Below are 22,272 nucleotides of genomic sequence, written 5' to 3' on the forward strand. Positions count from 1 at the left end.
ACCATCGACCTCGTCTTCCATCTCGTTCATCTCTACGGCGAGAATGTTCCCATCGCCAGCGTCGTCGTCGCCGTCTTCGACGAGCAGCACTCGGAGTTGGCGATCGGGGCATTTGTGCATTGGGTGGAAAGGGCCTCCACATTTGAAGCACTGACCCTTTTGTTTCCGATCCAATAATTCATGATAAGTGAGATGGGAGAATCCCCTGTCACGTGGACCGGCCCTCCTAGCTTCTGTTGTTGCCTTGGGGTCTCCTTTTGGGCCACCAAAAACTGGTTTATTAGTAGTCGCGGGCCCATTATCCTTAGCGCCTTTGACCCAGACCCAATCGGTGCTTCCCGGGCGACCCGGCCCCGGGCGATCGCCAGTCCGAAAACCCGCTCCACCAATCCTCGAACTACGGTTATAACCCGACCCGGCTTCACCCCTTACTTCCTTCTCCACCGCCCGGGCGATCAAGAGCAATCTTGAGCGGTTCACTCCGCCCATCGCCACCAAGCTCCTCGCCTTTCCCCGTATCTCTTCTTTCAGACCATGCAAGAAGTATCCCTGGTATTGCTTCTCAGGTAATTTTGGGATTTGGGCTGTCAAATATTCGAACTCGGTAATGTACTCCTCCACCGTACCTTTCTGACGCAACTCAGTCAATTGCTCGTACACGTCACCGTCGCCGTGACCGCCATAACGCTCCAGAAGAGCTTGACGCAACTTCTCCCACGTCAGGGGAGCTTCTGATTCGAACAAAGAGTTGTAAAAATGGATGGTGGGTCCATCCATGCTGAGCTGAGCGAGGCTCACCTTGACCTCCGGTGAAGTCTCTTGCACACGGAAATACACCTCCGCGCGTGAGATCCAGCCCGCCGGGTCTCTCCCGTCGAAGATCGGCAACTCTACCTTCTTTACTGACTGGCGAAACTCCGCCAACGCATCGCCGTGTAGAGGTTGCGTTCGTGGTCCTCCTTCGTTCGCTTCAGGTTGCTCAGGAACCTCAGCGCTTGAGCTTTCTCCCTTGTCTCGGTTTGCACTTGCATCTTCCCTGTGTGACATTTTTCCTAACGATCGTTCCATCATCGCAATCAACGATGCAGGAAGATCCTTCATCGCCGTCGTAACAGCTACCAGCGACGTTCGCATCTCAGCGAGCTCGCCTTCAAGAGCATCAAGCTTTGCTTCCATCGAGTTTGTCGTGTGTTTGGATTTTCTGGGTGGCATTCACTGGTTCCGGCGAATCAATCCGGCAGGTCGGACCAATTTGATGGAAACCCAAAACAGAAAATAGAACTGAAGGAATGAAACAGTAATCAGGATTGTTTATTGATGAATTGGAAATCGTTACAGAGAAGGAAAAAGCCTTTCCTAAACTGACCAGAGCCAAGCTCCTATAGGAAGCTATTGCTTCCTACTCATTACTACACGCTCAATGATTTCAGAATGCCCTCCCTACCTCTCACTACCTTCCTTATATTATGGAATGGATTACAATCCTACCTCCCCTCTCTCTCGCCAGCTCACCAGCTGTGCTGTTAGTTAGTTACTACTCCCTTTGTCCCTTTTGCCCCTTCTAGAGTATACCTTCCACTCTTTGGGCTTCGACCCCACATGGGCTAATGACTCACTTGGGCCAGCTGCTGGATCATAGTTCCTAATACTTACTCTATCATTTTCTTACTACATTGATCTATATATTTTGTTATTTATCTAACACAGGAAACACTCGCAATCTACAGACCAAAGTGGAAAGCCACAGTGGAAGAAATAATAAGTCGTACTGATCGGATATTTGTATGCTCATAACATAATCCTTAATTTATTAAAATTAAATTTAATTTAATCACATCATATAATAAAACATTTTTCTTTCGTTAATTATTCATTTAGATTGCTTTTTGAAATTTTTTAATTTGTTCACAGGGACCTCCAGAGAATCGGCAAAGGAAACAACAAAATATAACGGTTGGAGAAGAACTTGTTTCATTTAATTTGCCTGAGGACTTTGATATCACACGCTTCAGAGACATGGACAAGGTTCTTCCTATGCTTCATGGCTGGACGATAATTTGCAGGCTACGGGACAGTAACTTGTGTGATACGGTAAATAAACTAGGGCAACAAATACTCCACGCGCTCAGTTTCTCTCTATAACTCTCTTTCTATCAGATCTAGTTAATTGCTTCTATCTTTTATCTTCTTTTCTCAATCAAGTTGTCTAGGTCTTTGCACAACATTTTTCATATCCTATACCTCTATTAATCATTTATATATATCACTTCCACATGGATCTATCAGTTTACACCAAGGAGAGTAAATTGAAACTTTGAATTTACATTAATTGTGTTAAGATATGTAATTACACACTAATCATAATCAATCATGTTGTCATAGCAAGGTATGATAAGACATTCATGTCTCTTACTCTATCGTTCTATCATGTGTAAAAGTTATCATGAGGGTGAAGTTGGGTTAGAACTTATCCTAACATGATAAAACAATAGTTTTCTATTTGTTTTTGTGTCCTAACCTTAAATTTAATCATTTATATTTTATACAGTTTATAATAACATTATTTAATAAATATCAAAATAGTAATTTTAATAATACATATAATAGTTTTATTATTTATCAATTACTATCCATTTTTCTAAGTTTAAATTATTTAGTTACTCATACATTTAATTCAAAAATGAATTATTTTATAAATGGTAAAAAATATTGGATTTACTCATATAAAATAATAAAATTTTCATTATCACTTGCTACTACTTAGTTAACATTATTTTAATATATTATAATATCCATAAATAATATAATTATTATTAACTAATAGTAAAATAGACTACTCTAATTATATAGTAATTTATAATTTAGATATAAAGTAATTTTAAAAATGTTAAAAATTTAATCTGAATAGAATAATTAATTTTAAAAAATTATAATATTAAATTTTTAATAAAATTATCTATTCAAAGTAAATTTTGATTATTTTTTATTGTTTATACAATATCTTATCATTATGTTATCCACCTCAAACACATGATATGACAAGAGTCTATCATTCTTTTATCCTATTATGCTCCTATCCAACTCTTCATCCTATCATAATTTTATTATATCCTGACAACCAAACAAGCCTAGGTGATGAAGTTCTGTTTATACTCAAAACTCTAGCATTCACAATGTTTATTACAAAACAGATTAAAATAGCACTTCAGTTTTATTTCAATTATACCCACATTCCCCAAGATTTGTCGGAATGATTTTCAATCTCATTTTTTCCCAAATCTACACTACGCGACATCTCTTTTAATAAATTAATATCATCTAAAAAGATGTTCATAAAATATTATTCTGTTTAAGCCAAAATCAATTAATTTAATAAAATATTTAAATAATAAATAAAATGACCAAAATATTTTTTTTATATTTTTTTATCCAGTGAAATAATTTAAGATACCTTACAAAGATTTTTACTATATTGTATTTAGAACTATTTTTTTTATGTATATTAATCATAAACATTTGATATGTTATAAAAGAAACTTCTTCATTTACTGCTTTTGTTACTGTATATTTGATTAGATATATGTAAATGATAGTAAAACTCATGTTTTAATTTGCTAAATTATTCTTTATTTTCACTTCCAGTATTACCGTCATACTACCTCTAAACTATTACGATCAGCTACAGATGTTATAAATTACATACTTCCAGCGAGCTACAGCAAATTGAAAAAACGGAAACGGAATAACAACAAGAACAAGGTGAGGCTTCAAAACTATTTGAGAATTTTGCGAAAATGAATCTTGACTAAATATTTTTATCATTATCCTTTCAAGGGCATAGAAGGAACATCAAAGAATTTTAAGAAAACATCAAAATGGAGAAAGAAAAATATTTCTCTTGCTCAAAGTACCAAAAATGAAGAACAAAATCATTGTCTGGATGAGATATTTAATGTTGACGTGAGAAATGTTTCAACTGAAATTTTGCAAATTCAGTCATAGGTGTGGGTTTTAATATAAGAGCATTCACATTCATTTTCTATTTATTTTCATAAGATTACGCCTTTTCTTTTTATCTTCTTTTTCATATAATATTTCTTGTATTCCTATCTTGTGGTGTCCAAGAACTTTTGGTGTGAATACAATTTTATTGATTTTTGTACTAATGACAATTCTCGTTCTTCTTAGAACAAAGAGAATGTGGGAAACAATGATCATGAACATATTTATCCTCCTACAAGCATCGAGAGCCAGGAAAATTGTCATTCCGCTCTTCACACAACACAATTTAAGGAACTAACTATTGAAGAATTTTTGCAACAGTTCACCATAAGTGTGAGTTTTAACACATTATTACATTCAAATTCAATTTACTTTACAAGCTTGATTTTTTTATCTCTATTTCCTACCGTATTACTTGTTTTTCTATATATTTTTATCTTTCGCTGGATGTGCATGAATATTAAGCATGAATACATTTTTATTGACTTGGTATAAATTTCATTGTTCTACTTAGAACAACAATGAGATTGATCATATTTTGCCTTGGGAGAGCGACGAGAGCCAAGAAGATTGTCATCTTTCTCCTCATAACTCTCTGAATAAGAAACACAATGTTGAGGTGAGAAATGTTTCAAGTAAAAATTTCCAAAGCCAACCATAAGTGTGGGTTTAATACAAAAACCATCTTTAATACATTATAAGATTCACATTCATTTTTTCTTTATTTTCATAAGATTACTCCTTATCTTTCTATCTTCCTATCATATCATATTTCTTATATTCCTATATCAGTGGGTGTGTGTGAACTTTTAGTGTGAATAGTATTTATTGATTTTTGTACTAATGACAATTCTCATTCTTATTAGAACAACGAGAATGTGGGAAGCAATGATGAAGGTCATATTTATCCTCCTATAAGCACCGTAAGCCAGGAAAATTTTCATTCCATTCTTCACCACGCCAAAGTTAAGGAACTTTCTATTGAAGATTTGAAACAGTTCGCCATAAGTGTGAGTTTTAATACAGTATTACATTCACATTTAAATTCAATTTATTTTACAAGTTTACTTTTGTATCTTTATTTCCTATGGTAATTCTTGTTTATATCTATATTTCTATCTTTTTGTGGATATGCACGAATTTTAGGTGTGAATACATTTTTATTGACTTTGTCCTCGTTTTCTTAGAACAACGTGAACATGGACAACAATGAGTTGTATCATATTGTTCCTTGGGAGAACGAAGAGAGCCAAGAAGATTATTATTTCCCTCCTAATAACTCTCTGAATAAGGAACACAATAATGAGGTGAGAAAAGTTTCAGCTGAAAATTTGCAAAGTTAGCCATAACTGTGATTTTCAATACAAGAGTCGTCTTTAATACACTGGTAGATTCACATTTATTTTATCTTTATTTTCATAAGATTAATCATTTTCTTTCTATCTTCTTTTCATATCATATTTCATGTATACCTACCTCTATGGGTTGCATGAACTTTTGGTGTGATTACATTTTTATTGATTTTGTACTATTGACAATTCCCATTCTTCTTAGAACAACGAGAATGTGGGAAACAAATATCATGGTCATATTTATCCTCCAACAAGCATCGTGAGCCATGAAATTTGTCATTATACTCCTCACAACACACAAGTTAAGGAACTCACTATTGAAGATTTGGAAACGTTCTCCATAAGTGTGAGTTTTCATACATTACTAAATTCACATTCACATTCATATTCAATTTATTTTACAAGTTAAATTTTTTATCTCTATTTCGTATCATATTTCTTGTTTATTTCTATATTTCTATCTTTCTCTAGATGTGCATGAATTTTTTGGTGTGAACACATTGTTATTGACTTTGTCCTCGTTTTTCTTAGAACAACGTGAACATTGAAAACAATGAGCTTGATCATATTTATTCATGGGAGAGCGTCGAGAGCCAAGGAAATTGTCATTTCCCTCCTCAAGACCCTCAAAGAAAGGAACACAATGTTGAGGTGAGAAATGTTTCAACTGATAATTTTCAAATCCTGCCATAAATCTAGGTTTTATTTTAAAAATCCTCTTTAATACAGTATTAGATTTACAATCATTTTATCTTTATTTTCATAAGATTACTGATTTTCGGTCTATCTTCTTTCCATATCATATTTCTTAGTCTGTGGTTTGCATCAACTTTTGGTGTGAATATATATTTTTTGACTTTTGTACTTGATAATTCTCATTCTTCTTAGAATAACAAGAATGTGAAAAACAATTATCATGGTCATATTTATCCTCCTACGAGCATCGAGAGTCAGGAAAATTCTCACTCCAGTCTTCACAACACGGAAGTTAAGGAACCCACTATTGAAGATTTGCAATGGTTCTCCATAAGTGTGAGTTTTAATATTAAATTAACATTCACATTCAATTTATTTTACATGCTTATTTTTTTTATCTCAAATTCTTACCCTATTTCTTGTTTATCTCTATATTTCTATCTTTCTCTAGATGTGCATGGGTTTTAGATGTGAATACATTTTTATTGACTTTGTCATCATTCTTCTTAGAACAATATGGAGATGGATAAAAACGAGCTTGATCATATTATTCATTGGGAGAGTTTCGAGAGCCAAGACGACTGGCATTTCCCTCTTCATCACCCTCGGAGTAAGGAACACAATGTTGAGGTGAGAAATGTTTCAAATGATAATTTTTAAAGCCAGCCATTTAAAACATTATTAGATTCACTTTCAGTTTACTTTTATTTTCATCAGACTTCTCCTTTTCTTTCTATCTTTTTTTCATATCATATTTCTTGTACTTCTACCTTTGTGGGTTGCATGAACTTTTAGTGTGAATACATTTTTATTGATTTTTGCACTAATGAAAATTTTCTTTCTTATTAGAACAATGACCATGTGGGAAACAATGATCATGGTCATATTTATCTTCCTACAAGTATCGTTAACCAGGAAGGTTGTCATTCTACTCCTCAAGACACACAAGTTAATGAACTCACTATTGAAGATTTGCAACAGTTCGCCATTAGTGTGAGTTTTAATACCTTATTACATTCACATTCACATTCACTTTAGTTTACAAGTTTAAATTTTTATCTCTATTTCATACCATATTTCTATCTTTCTCTAGATTTGCATGATTTTTTTGGTGTGAATACATTTTTGTTGACTTTGTCCTCATTCTTGTTAGAACAATGTGAACATATATAACAATGAGCTTGATCAACTTTTTCCTTGGGAGAGTGTCGAGAGCCAAAAATTGTCATTTTTCTCTTCACAACTCTAAGAATAAGGAACACAATGTTATTATTTCAACTGAAAATTCGGAAAGTCAGCCATAAGTGTGGGTTTTAATACAAAGTCTTCTTTAATACATTATTAGATTCACATTATTTTTCTCTTTATTTTCATAAGATTACTCTTTTATTTCTAACTTCTATCTTATTTTCGTATGATATTTCTTGTATTTCAACCTCTTTGGGTTGCATGAACTTTTGGTGTGAATAAATTTAATTTTATTTTTGTACTAATGACAATGCTCATTCATCTTAGAACAATAAGAATGTGAGAAACAATGATCATGGTCATATTTATCCTCCTACAAGCATTTTAGGCTAGGAAAATTGTCATTCCACTCGCGACACGCAAGTTAAGGAACTCACTATTGAATATTTGCAACAGTTCGCCATAAGTGCGAGTTCTAATACATTATAAAATTCACATTCAATTTATTTTACAAGCTTACTTATTTATATATTTAATTCCTACCGTATTTCTTTTTCATCTCTATATTTTGATCTTTCTATGGAGGTGCATGAATTTTAGGTGTGAATATATTTTTATTGACTCGGTATTAATGTCATCGTTCTGCATATAACAACAATGATCATGATCATATTTTTTTTGGGTGAGCGGCGAGAGCCAAGAAGATTTTCATTTCCCTCCTCATAATTCTCTAAATAAGAACACAATGTTGAGGGGAGAAATGTTTCAACTTAAAATTTGCAAAGGCAGCCATAAGTTTGAGTTTTAATACAAAAACCATCTTTAATACATTATAAGATTCAAATTTATTTTATCTTTATTTTCATAATATTATTCATTTTATTTCGATCTTCTTTTCATATCATATTTCTTGTAGTCCTACCTCTATGGATTGCATGGACTTTTTGTGTGAAATTTTTTTTATTGATTTTTCTACTAAAGAAAATTATCATTCTTCTTAGAACAACGAGAATGTGGGAAACAAAGGTCAAGGTCATATTTATCCTCCAACAAGCATCGTGAGCCATGAAAGTGGTCATTCAATTCCTCACGATACAAAAGTTAAGGAACTCACTATTGAAGATTTGCAACAGTTCATTATAAGTGTGAGTTTTAATATATTAATACTTACACATTCACATTTCATTTATTTTGAAAGCTTACTTTTTTATCTTTATTTGCTACCATATTTCTTGTTATCTCTATATTTCTATCTTTCTTTGGATGGGCTTGGATTTTAGGTGTGAATACATTTTTATTGACTTTGTCCTCATTCTTCTTAGAACAACGTGAACATGGATAACAACGAGCTTGATCATATTTTTCCTTGGGTTAAGAGCCAAGAAGATTGTCATTTCTCTCCTCATAACTCTCAGAATAAGGAACACAATGTTGAGGTGAGAAATGTTTCAACTAGAATTTTGTAAAAGTCCACCATAAATTTGAGTTTTGATACATTCACATTCATTTTTATTGACTTTGGCATTTATGAAAATCCTCTTTCTTCTTAGAACTACTTGAACATAGACAAAAATGTGCCTGATCACATTTTTCCATGGAAGATTGTCGAGAGCCAAGAAAATTTTCATTTACCTCCTCATAACTCTAAGAATAAGGAACTCAATGTTGAGGTGAGAAAGGTTTCAACTAAATTTTGTAAAAGTCATTCGTAAGTGAGTTTTGATACATTCATATTCGTTTACTTGATTTTCTTCTACTATGTCTCCACTTATGTACTCTCTTCTTTTCCTATTCTATATTTCACTAGGATGTGAATAACTTTTATTGATTTTTGGTGCTAATAACAATCCTCCTTCTTATCAGGATAATGTGAACATGGACAACAATGATCATCATCATATTCAGAGCACTAAAAACATTGAAGTTGATCCTAAGATGATAAATGTTTCAATGGAATTTTCACAAGATCCAAAAGAAGCGTTGATTTATTTTATGCCAGAGCGTGAAATTCCTCAATATAAGAAACTACTAGTGACAAAAGGAGATTTTGATGCTAGTGATCATTTAATTTACAACTGTTATAACAACAGTTCTTATGCTCAAAACATTTAGAACAAGAAAGGAAATTCTTCTTCTTATGCAAACATTGAGAACGAGAAAATCAATCTTGAAGTGGGAGAGATACCGATGAAAAAATTGCAGAATTATCTAAAAGTGATGGCTGAATTAGAACATGATCAATATAAAGATTTGGATGAGGAGACAGCAAGGATACTAGCAACTTTTTTCCGTTGGCCTGGGATTCTTTAATATTCTGCATTATTATAATTGTGATCTTGACTTTTGCGGTGCTTCGTGCTTGGATGCGTTGGAGAGGTTGTTTGCATTTTTTTATTGAGTTGTTTTGTTTCTTTTAGTATGATGAGGTCAGTGTTCTAGATCTTTTAATTAGATATTATTCTGTTGTTAGAGTAAGTTACCTTTGCTTCTTTCGGTGTTATTGTTTTTTGTGGGACTTGCAGGTGTAATGCTTTGAGTGCGTTGTCATTCCTTTGGGTTGTTTTGACTCTTGAATTGTTGGGGTGACTTGTTCCTTTGGTGTTTTCTGATTTGACTTTTGTTTCAAGAATTGTTAAATCTAGTGAGAGGGTTTGCTTCTCATGATATTATTTAATTTGAAAAAAAAATTCGGCTTTCAAAAAAAAATTCATATATTAAACTTTTATGTATCTTTTCATGTTCTTAATTATTCTCCTTGTTGCGTGATATAGATGCTCTCAAGACTTCATGCTTTTAAAATAAACTTTGTTCAGATTTCACTCAATTCGACTCTTATGTTAAGGATTTGAAGTTCCTTTTAAAATAAAATAAACTTTCTTCATTTTGAGAAGCATTCAACATATATCTATGTACCTTTTTTTTAAATAGAAGATTATACAATATTCACAGAACCATGATAACACTCTTCCTATAAATAGGTAGTAATAGGTCATCCCACTCCCACCTAATAGATTTGATCAATTCAAGGTTCAAACCCGATGGCAATCAGACCACCAAGGTCGTGTAATAGGAAATGCCATATAGGTATATACCTATATAGTATATACTACTAAGACTTGAGATAGGTAATGGAACGATAAAAAAAATAGATAGTATATTAGTAATGAGATCACATATAATATATTAGTAATTAGATCACACTTTCTCCTTAAGAATCTTCTCGTATTGAGTATTTTTTATACATATTAGATCAATCAATTATTTCTATTGAGACACAATTTTACAATATAAGACTATTTTTGGTTTTTTATTTGATTCCAAAAGAATATAAGCTTTAGATGAGGATGAATTCAAAACATATTGTATTAATTTTGAATTTGTTTAAAATTTAATGAATATTCTAACCTTGATGGTTTTGATTTATTTTCAGAATTCAACGTACTAAGAAAAGTGTTAACAAAAAAATTAACAGTCCGATAGAAGTATTGAGTTATATTAAAACTTTAAATTCTTTTTCAAATGTTTATATTGCCTATAGAATTTTATTGCAAACCCTGAAACAGTTTCTACTGCTGAAAGAAGTTTTTCAAAATTAAAATTGCTCAATCATATCAAACGTCAATAATGTTACAAAATAGATTAAAGAAGTTAACTAATTTATGTATAGAAAAAAATGTTAGAATTGATTTGTGAGACCCAAGTTTTTAAACTTAGAATAAATGAATAAAATTTCTATTCACGATTAGTTTCGATGTAACGTGAAGGAAAACCTGAACGAGTGTTTATCGAATGGAATTAATTTATGAAGGAGAAAGTTCAGGAAAAAGCTAAGGATAGTATTAAAGTCGATATAAGTTATAGCGCAAGTAGTATTCGCTTATACCTAGGACGAGAGCGTTAGTAAACGACTAATTTGCACTTAAAGACACGATGGAAACTAATTCCAAAAATCTTCAGAGAAATGTTAGAACTTCTCTTAATCTTTCCATGACTAGAATTTCGATACGAAACCCTGAAATGTACGAACGTCCGATTCTAGTTCTCGGAGGTTTGCCGAAACTAAATCCCTGATAACTCAAGAAACTTAAAATAAACGGTCGATGAAGACTTTTTCTATTCGGAGCTTCAAACGAAAATTCCACACGCGTACACCTATTTCTTTCGAGGTTTCTAATCTTTCTTCAGAAGGAAGTTTCTTCATCTGACGTCAAACGCAAAAAGTAGTTTTGCGGCGTATTTCGACCCATACTACGTTCAAGCCATTTTCTCACTTAACTGAACCTGGTACAAGTATCGATATTTTATTGAGAGATGCTTAACTCTGATGCATAATATGACAACTTCATATTTGTTCTAATCGTCTCACAAATATTCTTTAGCTCAGTTTTTACTCATTCTCTTGTTCATAGATCATTTTAAATTTGCTCAAAGTGATCCAAATGTATATTTTTCTATGTCATAAAGTTCTTCATAATTTTCAGGATAATAATATATCATCCTTATATTTTTCTCTTAACTCTACGAGTTAAATCCTACAGTGTCTAAATCAATTCATACCGATAATTATCATTTTATAATATATATATATATCTACTCTTCTCCAGCTCACGTCCTTATCTGATCCTTGGTTCATATCTTTCCATTTCATTCACTTATATATATGTTATAACTTGACAACACAAGGCCAGTGTTATCAGACTCGGACCGGTGATCGACTCGGTCGAGACACTGGGTCAATGAGTCAATGGTTCAACCACTGGGTCATTGGTTCGATTGTTTGACTCGGTTTATATTAAAAAATTATAATAATTTAAAATATTTAGTATATCATATATATAAAATAATATGCATTCTTCCTAACAAGAAGCAAAGTGGTGTAGTGGAAATTTGGATTAGCTTTCTTCCCTCTAGGTCTTGTGTTCAAGTCCTAGCTATGACAATTTTTTTAAATAACTCTCAATTGAATATAATTTGACCAAATAATTAACATTAAATATAAATTAATTACAGTTTGACCATTAAAAACAGTTTTTTAAAAAAAAAGGCAAAATCAGAAAGAAAAAAAAAAAAAAACTGACCGGTTCATAAAAAACCGGCCGAGTCGCCGGTTTATTCCCTGAACCGGCCGGTTCATACCGGTTGAATTGCATGGCCGATCCATTAAATGGCTCGGACCGGTCAGGGGTCCGGTTCCCGGTTCAGCCGATCGAACCGGCCGGTCCGGTCCGAGTTTTATAACACTGCACAAGGCACTCAACTTCTTCTTTTCTTTTATTCACGGTCCCTTTCCTTATTCTCGTCCGTTCCTTCTCTTTTGCCGCTGCACCTCTCCATTATCATTATCATCATTCACAGGTATATTCTTCATTTCTTTCCCTCATCACCCAAAGACACACAAGACATAAATATACTAATCACCACCATTTCTCCTTCAATATCATCATCAGTCCACAATTCCTCACTTTTTCCCCAAGTTGGCCGAGAGCAAGGAGGAGCAAGAGGATTCCGAGCCGATTTCTCGTTTCTTGTTCAATCGTCCTGATTCCAGTTGCGTTGGATCGACATCGAGGTATTCATGCTATTCCTTACCTCTGATCGTCAATTATGTCTCTTTTCTCTATGTCTTTCTGTGCTCAAAGTTTTGAGTTTTTTGTAAAACTGTCCAAATAACTTGATTTCAGTGTCTAAACGTATTGCCTACATGCCCAAGAGCATGAATATTCGGTTGTTTTTTGCTGAATCTCGCCGAACTGCCGCCGAGTTTCAATTCTGCTCGAAAAACCCATTTTTGGCCAAAGCTTCGTTCTTTGGATTAAAAACTCTCGACTGAGCTTAGTGTCAGTAGGATTAGTTGTTATAAATGTCGTTAGGAACACGCTCATCAAATTTATTTCTCAAAATTCCGACTTTGAGTTTTCAGGCTAAAAACACTGACCAAAATACCCCTGTGTTAGTTTTCGACCCGATAATTTTTCTGAGAGTTTCCCTGGCCTAGATATCGCCTAAGAATACCTAGGAATTAAGTTAGATCGAAGAAAAAGTTCGGCAAACCCTATTTTGATAGTGGCCGAAACTTATATGCCATGGTACTGTGTCCAAAAATAATTTTTGGGTCTGTATGACCTGAGTTATAGCGTAGCTTTCTCCGGTGTCGAAATTTTGGCGTCGGTTTCGTGTCATTCCGAGTTCGGTAGCTCGAGTTATGCACGTTTTAGCGAATGAAGTGTTTTTGTACAAAACTTGAATCGAGTCAAAACTCATCCATTCGGGGAAAGCCTTCCATTCGTGCCTAAATGTTGTACTCTGAAGCTTCTTGAGCTTTGTCGAACATTAGTTAGGATTGTTTCGACTGTATCGACTTGTTTTGATTCATTATTGCTTTGTTTGCTCAAAGGTTCAATTGTGGAAACTTTGGGGTTGACTGAACAAGCTTGTGAGGGAGACCTGCACCGCGAGACTGGAACAACTCGAGGTTAGGGCAACTTACTTACTAGCTATTTGTATTGTAGGCGTCGATAACTTCGACTTGAATATTGCTTGATATTGAAGATTGCATTGAATGTTGATTATCGCTTTGAACTGGAAAATGTTTTCTGGAGGCTTCGACCGAGTGAACTTATATGAGACGTGTGTCTCCGTTTTCTGAGAGGCTTCGGCCGTTTACTGGTTTCTGTCTTATGATTTACGCACAGAATTATTGTTGTATTGCTTCTTATAGCTTGAGATATTGATATTGTTGTCGAATCGTGCGCTTTGACGCAATTGCGGAGTGTAGGACATTTGAATTGATTCTCTTTGATCATTCGGGTTGAAAGAATAACCCTAGGCAGGTCATGACCTGAGGTCTGAGATCTAGCCCTCTTTGGAATACTTAGACTTTTCCCGGGGATTTTATTTGGGGGATTTGGGAAACTTTGAATAGATAGAATTTGGAACTTGAGAACTTATGGAACTCGGATTTCGATAATGAACCTCATAACTTGATTAACTCAACTTGAAATGCTTTGATTAACTAACGAGACCTTTAGGAAAACTTAAGAGTTGGAAATGATTGTGAAAAACGGGAAATAGTCGAAAAGCCTTGAACTTGAGATGAATTGATGGTCACCACGGGGATGAACCATAGTGACCAGGGAAATGTCACTGAGTGCAATACGTACTCCGGCTTTTCACAGTCTAGTCGCAAAGACGACTTTGACCTTCGGGTACTTTTTAATTGAGATTTGTAGTTAAACACGTACGCGCGAATCCGTATGTTCAAACCCGACGGGTTGGACCGATTCGGCAATAATTGTTTGACACGCGCGAGTCCGTATATTCAATCTGATGGATTGGATCGATTCGGCGGTAGTCACTCAGGCACGCGTGAGTCCGTACATTCAATCCGATGGATTGGATCGATTCAGCGATTGCCATTTAAACTCGCGTGAGTCCGTATATTCAATCCGATGGATTGGATCGATTCAGCGACAACCTTTCGACACGCGCGGATCCGTATGTTCAATCGAATGGATTGGACCGATTCAGCGATAGTCATTGGACGCGCGCAATGTCTGTATGTTCGACTCTTTTGAGTGAACCAACTTGGCGTTGTCATTTGTTGCGTGTGCGAGTCTGTATGTTCAACCCGATGGGTTGGATCGACTTGACATGCCTATTTGTTGGGATCATCTTTTGAATTGGCATACATGCACCCTTATTGAATTGTTGAGCCATTGTTTATTGAACTGTTGAGATAGCAGATATCGAATTGTTTATTAGAGCCTTGATAACATGCTAAGTATATACCTTAAGATAGGCAACTGAGAACCTATATAAGTATGTACCCCCCTTTATCACATGTTGTTTGTATATCTATTGTATTCCGTAAGTTGACCCTAGCGCCTTGGCTTTGGTTGCATGTTTGTGTTTGGGCGGTCGGCCTGCTGTCAGGCGTCCGTCAGTCGATTCGTGATGATTCGTCACTCGAGGAAGACCAGGAGCGTAATGACTATTACAGAAGCATTCGACGAGGACCCGGACTGAATGCATGACCAGATGAGAGTCGATGATGGAAGTATAGGGTATGGGTGTTTAGAGCCTACTAAGGTTGGGTGTTAGTGTCATAGCTCTGATTGTCATTTCTCATTTTGGGGCAGGGTAGGTCCCCGACTATTAGCTTTTTGTGTGGTTCTCTTCCATGAGGATCACAGGGAGTTGTCGGACGTAAGAAGTCTTTTGGAGGCCGTTTTGGGCTGACTTACTTTCTTGGAGAACTGTATTTATAAAGGTTATGACTCTGTCTATGGGTCGCACATATTTTCCTGCAGGCACCACTTTCATTTGCTTTCCGTCACTTGAGGACACTCGTGACGATGTTTTTAGTTGCAGCGAGGGCTGTACTTATATTGTATGTTAGTCGCTGTTAATCGCGATTGGGTTGAGTCTTTAATTTCTACAAGTCTTTTTATTTAAACAAAACCAAAAAAATACCTGCTTTTCCGCTTTATTTTATTTTTGGTTACTAAAGTGACACCACCGAAATCGGGGTGTTACATGATTGATTATAAAACTCTAATAAATGATTTCGCAGCTCAAAAAGATAAAAAGATTAATATAAAATTGATAATATATATTATATATTAAGTATTATTGTCAAGAGAAAGTCACTTTAACATTTTCTCCTTAAGTCCAAAATTTTTTTTACACGGTCCTGCCGACTGCTAGAATTGAATTTTTCCTTGAGGTTCTTATGATGTTCTACATTATTGTAGGGAAATTTCTTTGGCACCCACTCTAATTGGAAGGGTTCCATACCTTTTGCTCTGATTTTCCATGATTTCTTAATTTTGTAACATAATTTTTAAATTTGCAACTCAATCCTTACTGAACTCATCGTTTTCAAGGGTACTGGAGTAACCAATATTTAGAAACCGAACCGGTCACTAAACCAGAGGAAGCATTGGTTCAAGGTTCAAAGATTCAACTGGTAGTATTTAAAAATAAATATTAATTATTAATACTATTAAAAATATATTTTATACTATATATAACACTAATTATACACTTTTTAATATGTTAAATATGATAATTTAAATACTAAAGTTATATTTAAAAAAATAGAACTTCTGTATATGACAGAGAGCCACCTAGTTGTTGTTTTTTTTCAAAATAATCTACCTAGGTGATGATTTTATTACATTTCAAAATATTTCTTTGCATTTTTTTAATCATTGCATTATTTCTTGAAAATCTAACAGTAGGCTTGTACAATATCTAGGAGCAATACAATTTATTTATATTCTTTTGGTAATTGTTATTCTTACCCTCTCTCATCTACCACTTAAAAAAACTTTCCCTTTCCATCCCCTTCCTCCCACCACCCCTTCTTCATCATACCTTCTCTCATCTTTCTTCTTCTTTCACCAACCTCTAAACTCATCCTCACCCTCATCCTCCATTTTCACTACCCCTTGCTCCGGTCGACGCTGTAACACCCCATTTTTCGTTATTAGGTTATTTATTATCTTATTTTAATTATTATTATGATATATGGTAATTAGGTGATTTTATTAGATAATTATGTGATTATGTGATATAGATAAATAAGGGTTTTAGGTTTTATAGTGAGTAGTTGGGAGTGGGGCCCATTGTATGACTATTTAAGGGTTATGAGTGAAATAGAAAGAGAGAAATCAGAATTTGTGAATTGGAGAAGTTAGCAGAGCAGGGAGAAAAGAAGCGTGAAAAAGAGAAGGGGAGAAAAGAGAAGAAAACCTAGACTTTGATCTTCAAGAGGTAAGGGTTTGAATTCATGTTCTATGGATTGGTATGATAGTGGATAATGATAGAAAGCCTGATTTAGGAACCATAGGATGCAATTTTTTCTAAACTGAGGTGGATAGTTGAATTTATGGTTATGAATTGTGGGTGGAAGAGAGGGGGTAGCGCGCCGCGCATGAGGCTGCAGAAATTTAAGAGCTCTTGAACCCTATTTCGAGCTGTGTTAATGACCGAATTTGAAGAAGTAGTCTTCATAAACGTTGTATCCCTTTCTGTTATAAAACTTTTGCCGCTGGTTTCACGTCATTCCGACGTTTGTAGCTCGAGTTATATGCGTTTTAGTGAGGATAGGTTAAGTTGTCTCGTTTCTCACGAACTGCTATTAGTGTTAGATTTTTCCTGAATTTTGTACTTCTAATTTAGACTTGAACATTTACAAGGATTTACAAAACGTGTATACAAAACCATGATAAAAATATTGGATTTTTCTGAGTGTATTTGAGGTATTTAAAAATTCGCCTAAGTTGTTGTACAGTTTATAACCGTTTTTAATAAAATGAGTCATTTTAGGTGCAAATGTTATTTTCGAAAAAAGATGTGGTGCGCGCGCGTGGTGTTCTGTAAGGCGCGGTGGACGCGGCCAAGCCGAGGGTTGCGCGTGAGGGAGGTGGCGAATGTAGGTAGTGGTGCGCGCGATAGTGCGCGCATGAGGGGGATGGTGCAGGAGATGGCGAGTTTTTGGGGAAAATTAGGTAGAATCTAGTTTTTGTATAATAGTTGTAAGACCAAGATTTGGTCATGTAGTACAACTTTATGTTTTGATGATTACAAGTTAATTATTGTATATGAACAATTATAGTACTCTAACGTTGTTCTCTGAGTGTTTAATTGACAGGCTCTAACTCTGGTCTAAAAACACACTTATCAGAAGCACAAAGCAAAAAGAGTAGCCAACCCAATGCTTTCACTCTCACTATGTTCTGATTGAACAATAGTATATGCTTCAAAAGCTCTAAGGATTATAAGCTCTGATGTGGATTCAGATCACTTCTAGTTCTTAAGACCAGAAGCTCTAAAGGTCCAGAAGCTCTGAAGGTCCAGAAGCTAAGAAGTGAAGACTCTGAAGTCCAAGAGTAAGGTGGCTCTGAAGACCAAGTACTTCCAACTCTGATGACTAGAAGTTCTGATGAACAGTTCAGAAGCAGAAGCTACAAAGGTCAGAGGATCCAAGCTTCCCTCTGACGTTGATCTCATAAGTTGCACGCGTCCCAACATGAAGCGTCGCCAGATCAGAAGTCAACTAGGATAAGACTCACGTCGCTATCCAAGTACAAAAGCAATTGTACTATTCTGACGGCCTTACCTAAGATGTCCAGCCATAGCAGAATCTGGAAGTTCCGGATTTGCCCTCCAACGGTAGCATTCCATGCAACGGCTACAACCCTAAACCTTGGAGTATAAATAGAGGCTGAAGTTGGAAGAAAGAAGCTAAGAAACTTTGTGCAAAACTCAAGCAAATATTCAACCGATCTATTAGCAATCTTTCTTCAATTGTTCTTATTGTGTTTACCTTAGCTTTCTTAGAAGCACTTCATTGTAAACCAAACCTTTCAAACAGTGAGTTTGTATTTCCTTAAGGGACCAAGTTTGGTTAGATCCTTGAGAAGACTAAGAGAGTGAATCTTAGTGTTTGCTAGTTCATTGTATTGTTAGTCACTGAGCAGGTTGCTAGTGCAGTTGTAACAAACATGAATAGTGGATTGCCTTCATTCTAAGAAGGAAGAAATCACCTTAACGGGTGGACTATATTAGCTTGAAAGACTATCAAGTGAACCAGGATAAAATACTTGTGTGCTTCTCTTCATCTCTTATCTTTGCACCATGTGTTATTTGTTCAGAAAAGATTTGTCTAAATCTTGAGTGGGAAATTTTTTTATCTGAAAACGCTATTCAAACCCCCCTTTCTATCATTTTTCATACCTTCAATTGGTATCAGAGCAAATTTATGTTGATGATATCATATTTGGATCTGCTAATACATTTCTTTGCAAGGAATTTTCTAAGATGATGCAGGCTGAATTTGAGATGAGTATGATGGGAGAACTTAAGTACTTTCTGGGTATTCAAGTTGATCAACAACCAGAAGCAACGTACATCCATCAGAGCAAGTACACAAAGGAATTTCTGAAGAAGTTCAATATGACAGAATGTACGCCAGCTAAGACTCCAATGCATCCTACATGCATTCTGGAAAAAGAAGATGTTAGTGCTAAAGTTTGTCAGAAGCTTTATCGTGGTATGATAGGCTCTCTACTATATTTAACTGCATCTAGGCCAGACATTCTTTTTAGTGTACATTTATGTGCTCAATTCCAATCAGATCCTAGAGAAACTCACTTAACTACTGTTAAGAGAATTCTCAAATATCTGAAAGGTACCACTAACCTTGGCTTGATGTATAAGAAGTCATCATAGTATAAGCTTTCAGGTTATTGTGATGCTGATTATGCTGGAGATAGAACAGAAAGAAAAAGTACTTATGGAAATTGTCAATTTCTGGGAAGTAACTTAGTCTCATGGGCAAGCAAGAGGCAATCAACTATTGCACTATCCACTGCAGAGGCAGAATACATTTCAGCAGCTATTTGCAGCACACAAATGCTCTGGATGAAACATCAGCTAGAGGACTATCAAATCCTTGAGAGCAATATTTCAATTTACTGCGATAATACTGCTGCTATTTCTCTAAGTAAGAATCTCATCTTACATTCAAGGGCCAAGCACATTGAGGTAAAGTATCATTTTATTAGAGATTATGTTCAGAAGGGCGTACTTCTTCTGAAGTTTGTTGATACTGACCATCAATGGGCAGATATCTTTTCAAAGCCCTTAGCAGAGGATAGATTTAAATTTATACTGAAAAATCTGAATATGGACTTGTGTTCAGTATGAAGATGGATCAGAACCTCTGACTATGATGCTTCTATTCTCTATCAGAAGATGTCTAGTTCAGAAGATAACTTTATCAGAAGTTGTGTACCCATTGGTGCTCCTTCTGAGATAACACAACAAACGTGTGTCAGTTAATTCTGATGCCTCGTTCCTTGTGCCTCTCGGAAATTTATGTTATAATGATTACATCTACTTTATTCTCCACCGCATGATATGTATAGTTATTGCTTGTTATTATGTCATTAATTTCTAACCGTTGATTAATTTCTACTTTATTCTCCACCGCATGATATGTATAGTTATTTCTTGATATCTACTTTATTGCTTGTGGTTTACTAACTCTCAACGGTTACTTTCAAAACTCACTACTTACCCACGTTTACACACATGTTCTCCACTTCACACATGTTCTCTCTCTCTCTCTCTCTCTCTCTCTCTCTCTCTCTCTTCGAAAAAATCGAGTGTTAAGGTTTTCTTAAAACCCTCTCTTCTCTCTCCTGTTCATCACCTTCTTCTACCCAAATCTTCATCCGCCATGGAACGAACAGAGAAGGCCGACTCCGCAGATGGAAGGGTCTTTCCTCATTTGGTTGTGGGTCTAGCAACAGGACAAGCTAGTCCTACTCTTCGATCAAGATCCCTTGAATTGCCTCAAGATGAGACTCAGGATTCTGGGGAAGTCATTCCAATTGCTAAAAGAAGTTGTGCAGTCACTTGCAAATTTTCGCTAAAAGAACTTCAAGTACTTTGTGAAATTCGAGTTGATTTCAAGAATTTGGCAGAAAATGGAGTGGATTTTCTCCCCGCTGTGAAGGCTCAAGGCTGGGATGGGTATTTCAACAGGCTCTCATGCCCCATCTATGACAAGCTTGTGAAGGAGTTCTGGAAACATGCTGAATGTGATGATTATCAAGTTGTGTCACATGTGCTGGGCAAGAAGATCATCATCTCTAAAAGGTCTATAGCTTTGCTTCTGGGCGGTGAAACTATCAAAGGCTATAGATTTCAGACTAATGATTCCAAGTCAAAGAAAGTCAAGGATAACATCAATTCAGTGCTGTATGCCAACTGGAAATCTGGGAAATCTGACTACAAGACAAAAGATCTTCATCCTGACTTGAGAATCTGGCACAAGATCATGCTTAATTGTCTTAATCCCAGACCCTCTGGAAGCTCTCCTGACTACATCAACTTCAATCAAAAAGTGATGATGTTCTTCATCAAGACAAATCAGAAGATTTGCCTCCCTTACTTCCTGTTCACCTATCTGAAAGATTGCATCAAGAAGTCAAGGACAACTGCTTGTGAAAGCAAGAGCACAATCAAGTATATTCCTTTTGAAAGGCTTCTGTCTGATATCTTCGTTGAAAGCAACTTGGTGAATGAGCTATTCAAAGCAGGATGCACTGAAGATCTAACTACTCTCACTGGAGAAGCTTTGACCTCTACGACTCTAAAAAGGATGGGACTGATAGACAACAAGGTTGGAGCTGCCTCTGTCACTAAACCGGCAGAAATTATGAAGAGAAAAATTCCCATTGATGATTTCCCTCTCTGGTCCAAGGCTGATGATCCAGAGGCAATCTTGCATTACATCAATGATCTGAGGAGTCAAGGTCTGGATATTGATGTTGATGAATTCTTCAGGAATCTCCCAGATGCTCCTGATTATGATGCTGCTCCTAAGAGGAAGCCAAAGAGGAAGAATGTTGATGCTTCTGATGCCAAGGATGACTCTGAGGATGGTAACGATGATGAGCCACCACCTCAGAAGAAGAAGAAGAAAGTCAAAATTGTAACCAAGGTTATCCAGCAGGAAACCCAACAAGCACCAAGGCCTACGAGAGTTACAAGGTCCTCGGTAAGGAACTCAAGCAAGTTTGTAGTTCTTTCTGATGATGATGAATCTGATGATGCTGTTATTGGTTCTTCTCTCATTCCTACCCCAACTTTACCTCCTCTCTCTCTCTCCCAAATACACCTCTGTCATGAAACCAAACACCATTATCTCCACCAAAACAACCACCACTTGTTCATCACCACCCAAGCCCTCAAAAATCCAAACTTCTATTCAAGATAATCCAACTTGGAACAAGATTCAAGGTCCACAAGCCTCTGAACCTTCGTCACCCATTCCTCTTCCATACAAACGTATCACCTCTGAACAAGAATCACCCACTCCTTCCATACCATTTATTACTACTACTGCAGTTTCTTCACCTTCCAATAACTCTGAAAGTGATCGAAACTTCTTTGGAGTTGTAAGTAGCATGACCTCCACCCTTCCTGATGAAATCATTAGAGCTCCAAGTCCAACACA

The 22,272-nt window shown here is 35.6% G+C and overlaps 2 protein-coding genes across 2 annotated transcripts; both read left to right on the top strand.

Moving 5' to 3' along the window:
* The first annotated feature begins 1,420 nt into the window (after positions 1 to 1,420).
* Positions 1,421 to 9,548, top strand: LOC130744023 (uncharacterized). The gene is made up of 18 exons (XM_057596219.1): positions 1,421 to 1,522; positions 1,708 to 1,782; positions 1,912 to 2,025; positions 3,643 to 3,759; positions 4,189 to 4,335; positions 4,517 to 4,621; positions 4,869 to 5,012; positions 5,190 to 5,309; positions 5,557 to 5,700; positions 5,886 to 6,005; positions 6,243 to 6,386; positions 6,561 to 6,680; positions 6,900 to 7,043; positions 8,240 to 8,383; positions 8,561 to 8,674; positions 8,789 to 8,908; positions 9,102 to 9,269; positions 9,351 to 9,548. Exons 1-18 carry the CDS (start codon positions 1,421 to 1,423, stop codon positions 9,546 to 9,548), a joined length of 2,340 nt encoding a protein of 779 aa, XP_057452202.1.
* A 10,939-nt stretch (positions 9,549 to 20,487) lies between these two features.
* On the top strand, positions 20,488 to 22,032 carry LOC130744024 (uncharacterized). Its single transcript, XM_057596220.1, has one exon. The coding sequence runs from the start codon at positions 20,488 to 20,490 to the stop codon at positions 22,030 to 22,032; it is 1,545 nt and encodes a 514-aa protein (XP_057452203.1).
* Positions 22,033 to 22,272: the final 240 nt, after the last annotated feature.

This window comes from Lotus japonicus, chromosome 3 (assembly GCF_012489685.1).
Source record: "Lotus japonicus ecotype B-129 chromosome 3, LjGifu_v1.2".
Taxonomy (NCBI): domain Eukaryota; kingdom Viridiplantae; phylum Streptophyta; class Magnoliopsida; order Fabales; family Fabaceae; genus Lotus; species Lotus japonicus.

Excerpts from the sequence above, each read along its gene's own strand:
- LOC130744023 (XM_057596219.1), top strand. The coding sequence starts at position 1,421 with ATGATTTCAGAATGCCCTCCCTACCTCTCACTACCTTCCTTATATTAT. Across the intron at positions 1,783-1,911 it reads GTCGTACTGATCGGATATTT|GGACCTCCAGAGAATCGGCA; the intron begins GTATGCTCATAA and ends ATTTGTTCACAG. Across the intron at positions 7,044-8,239 it reads TGCAACAGTTCGCCATTAGT|AACAACGAGAATGTGGGAAA; the intron begins GTGAGTTTTAAT and ends CATTCTTCTTAG.
- LOC130744024 (XM_057596220.1), top strand. The coding sequence starts at position 20,488 with ATGGAACGAACAGAGAAGGCCGACTCCGCAGATGGAAGGGTCTTTCCT.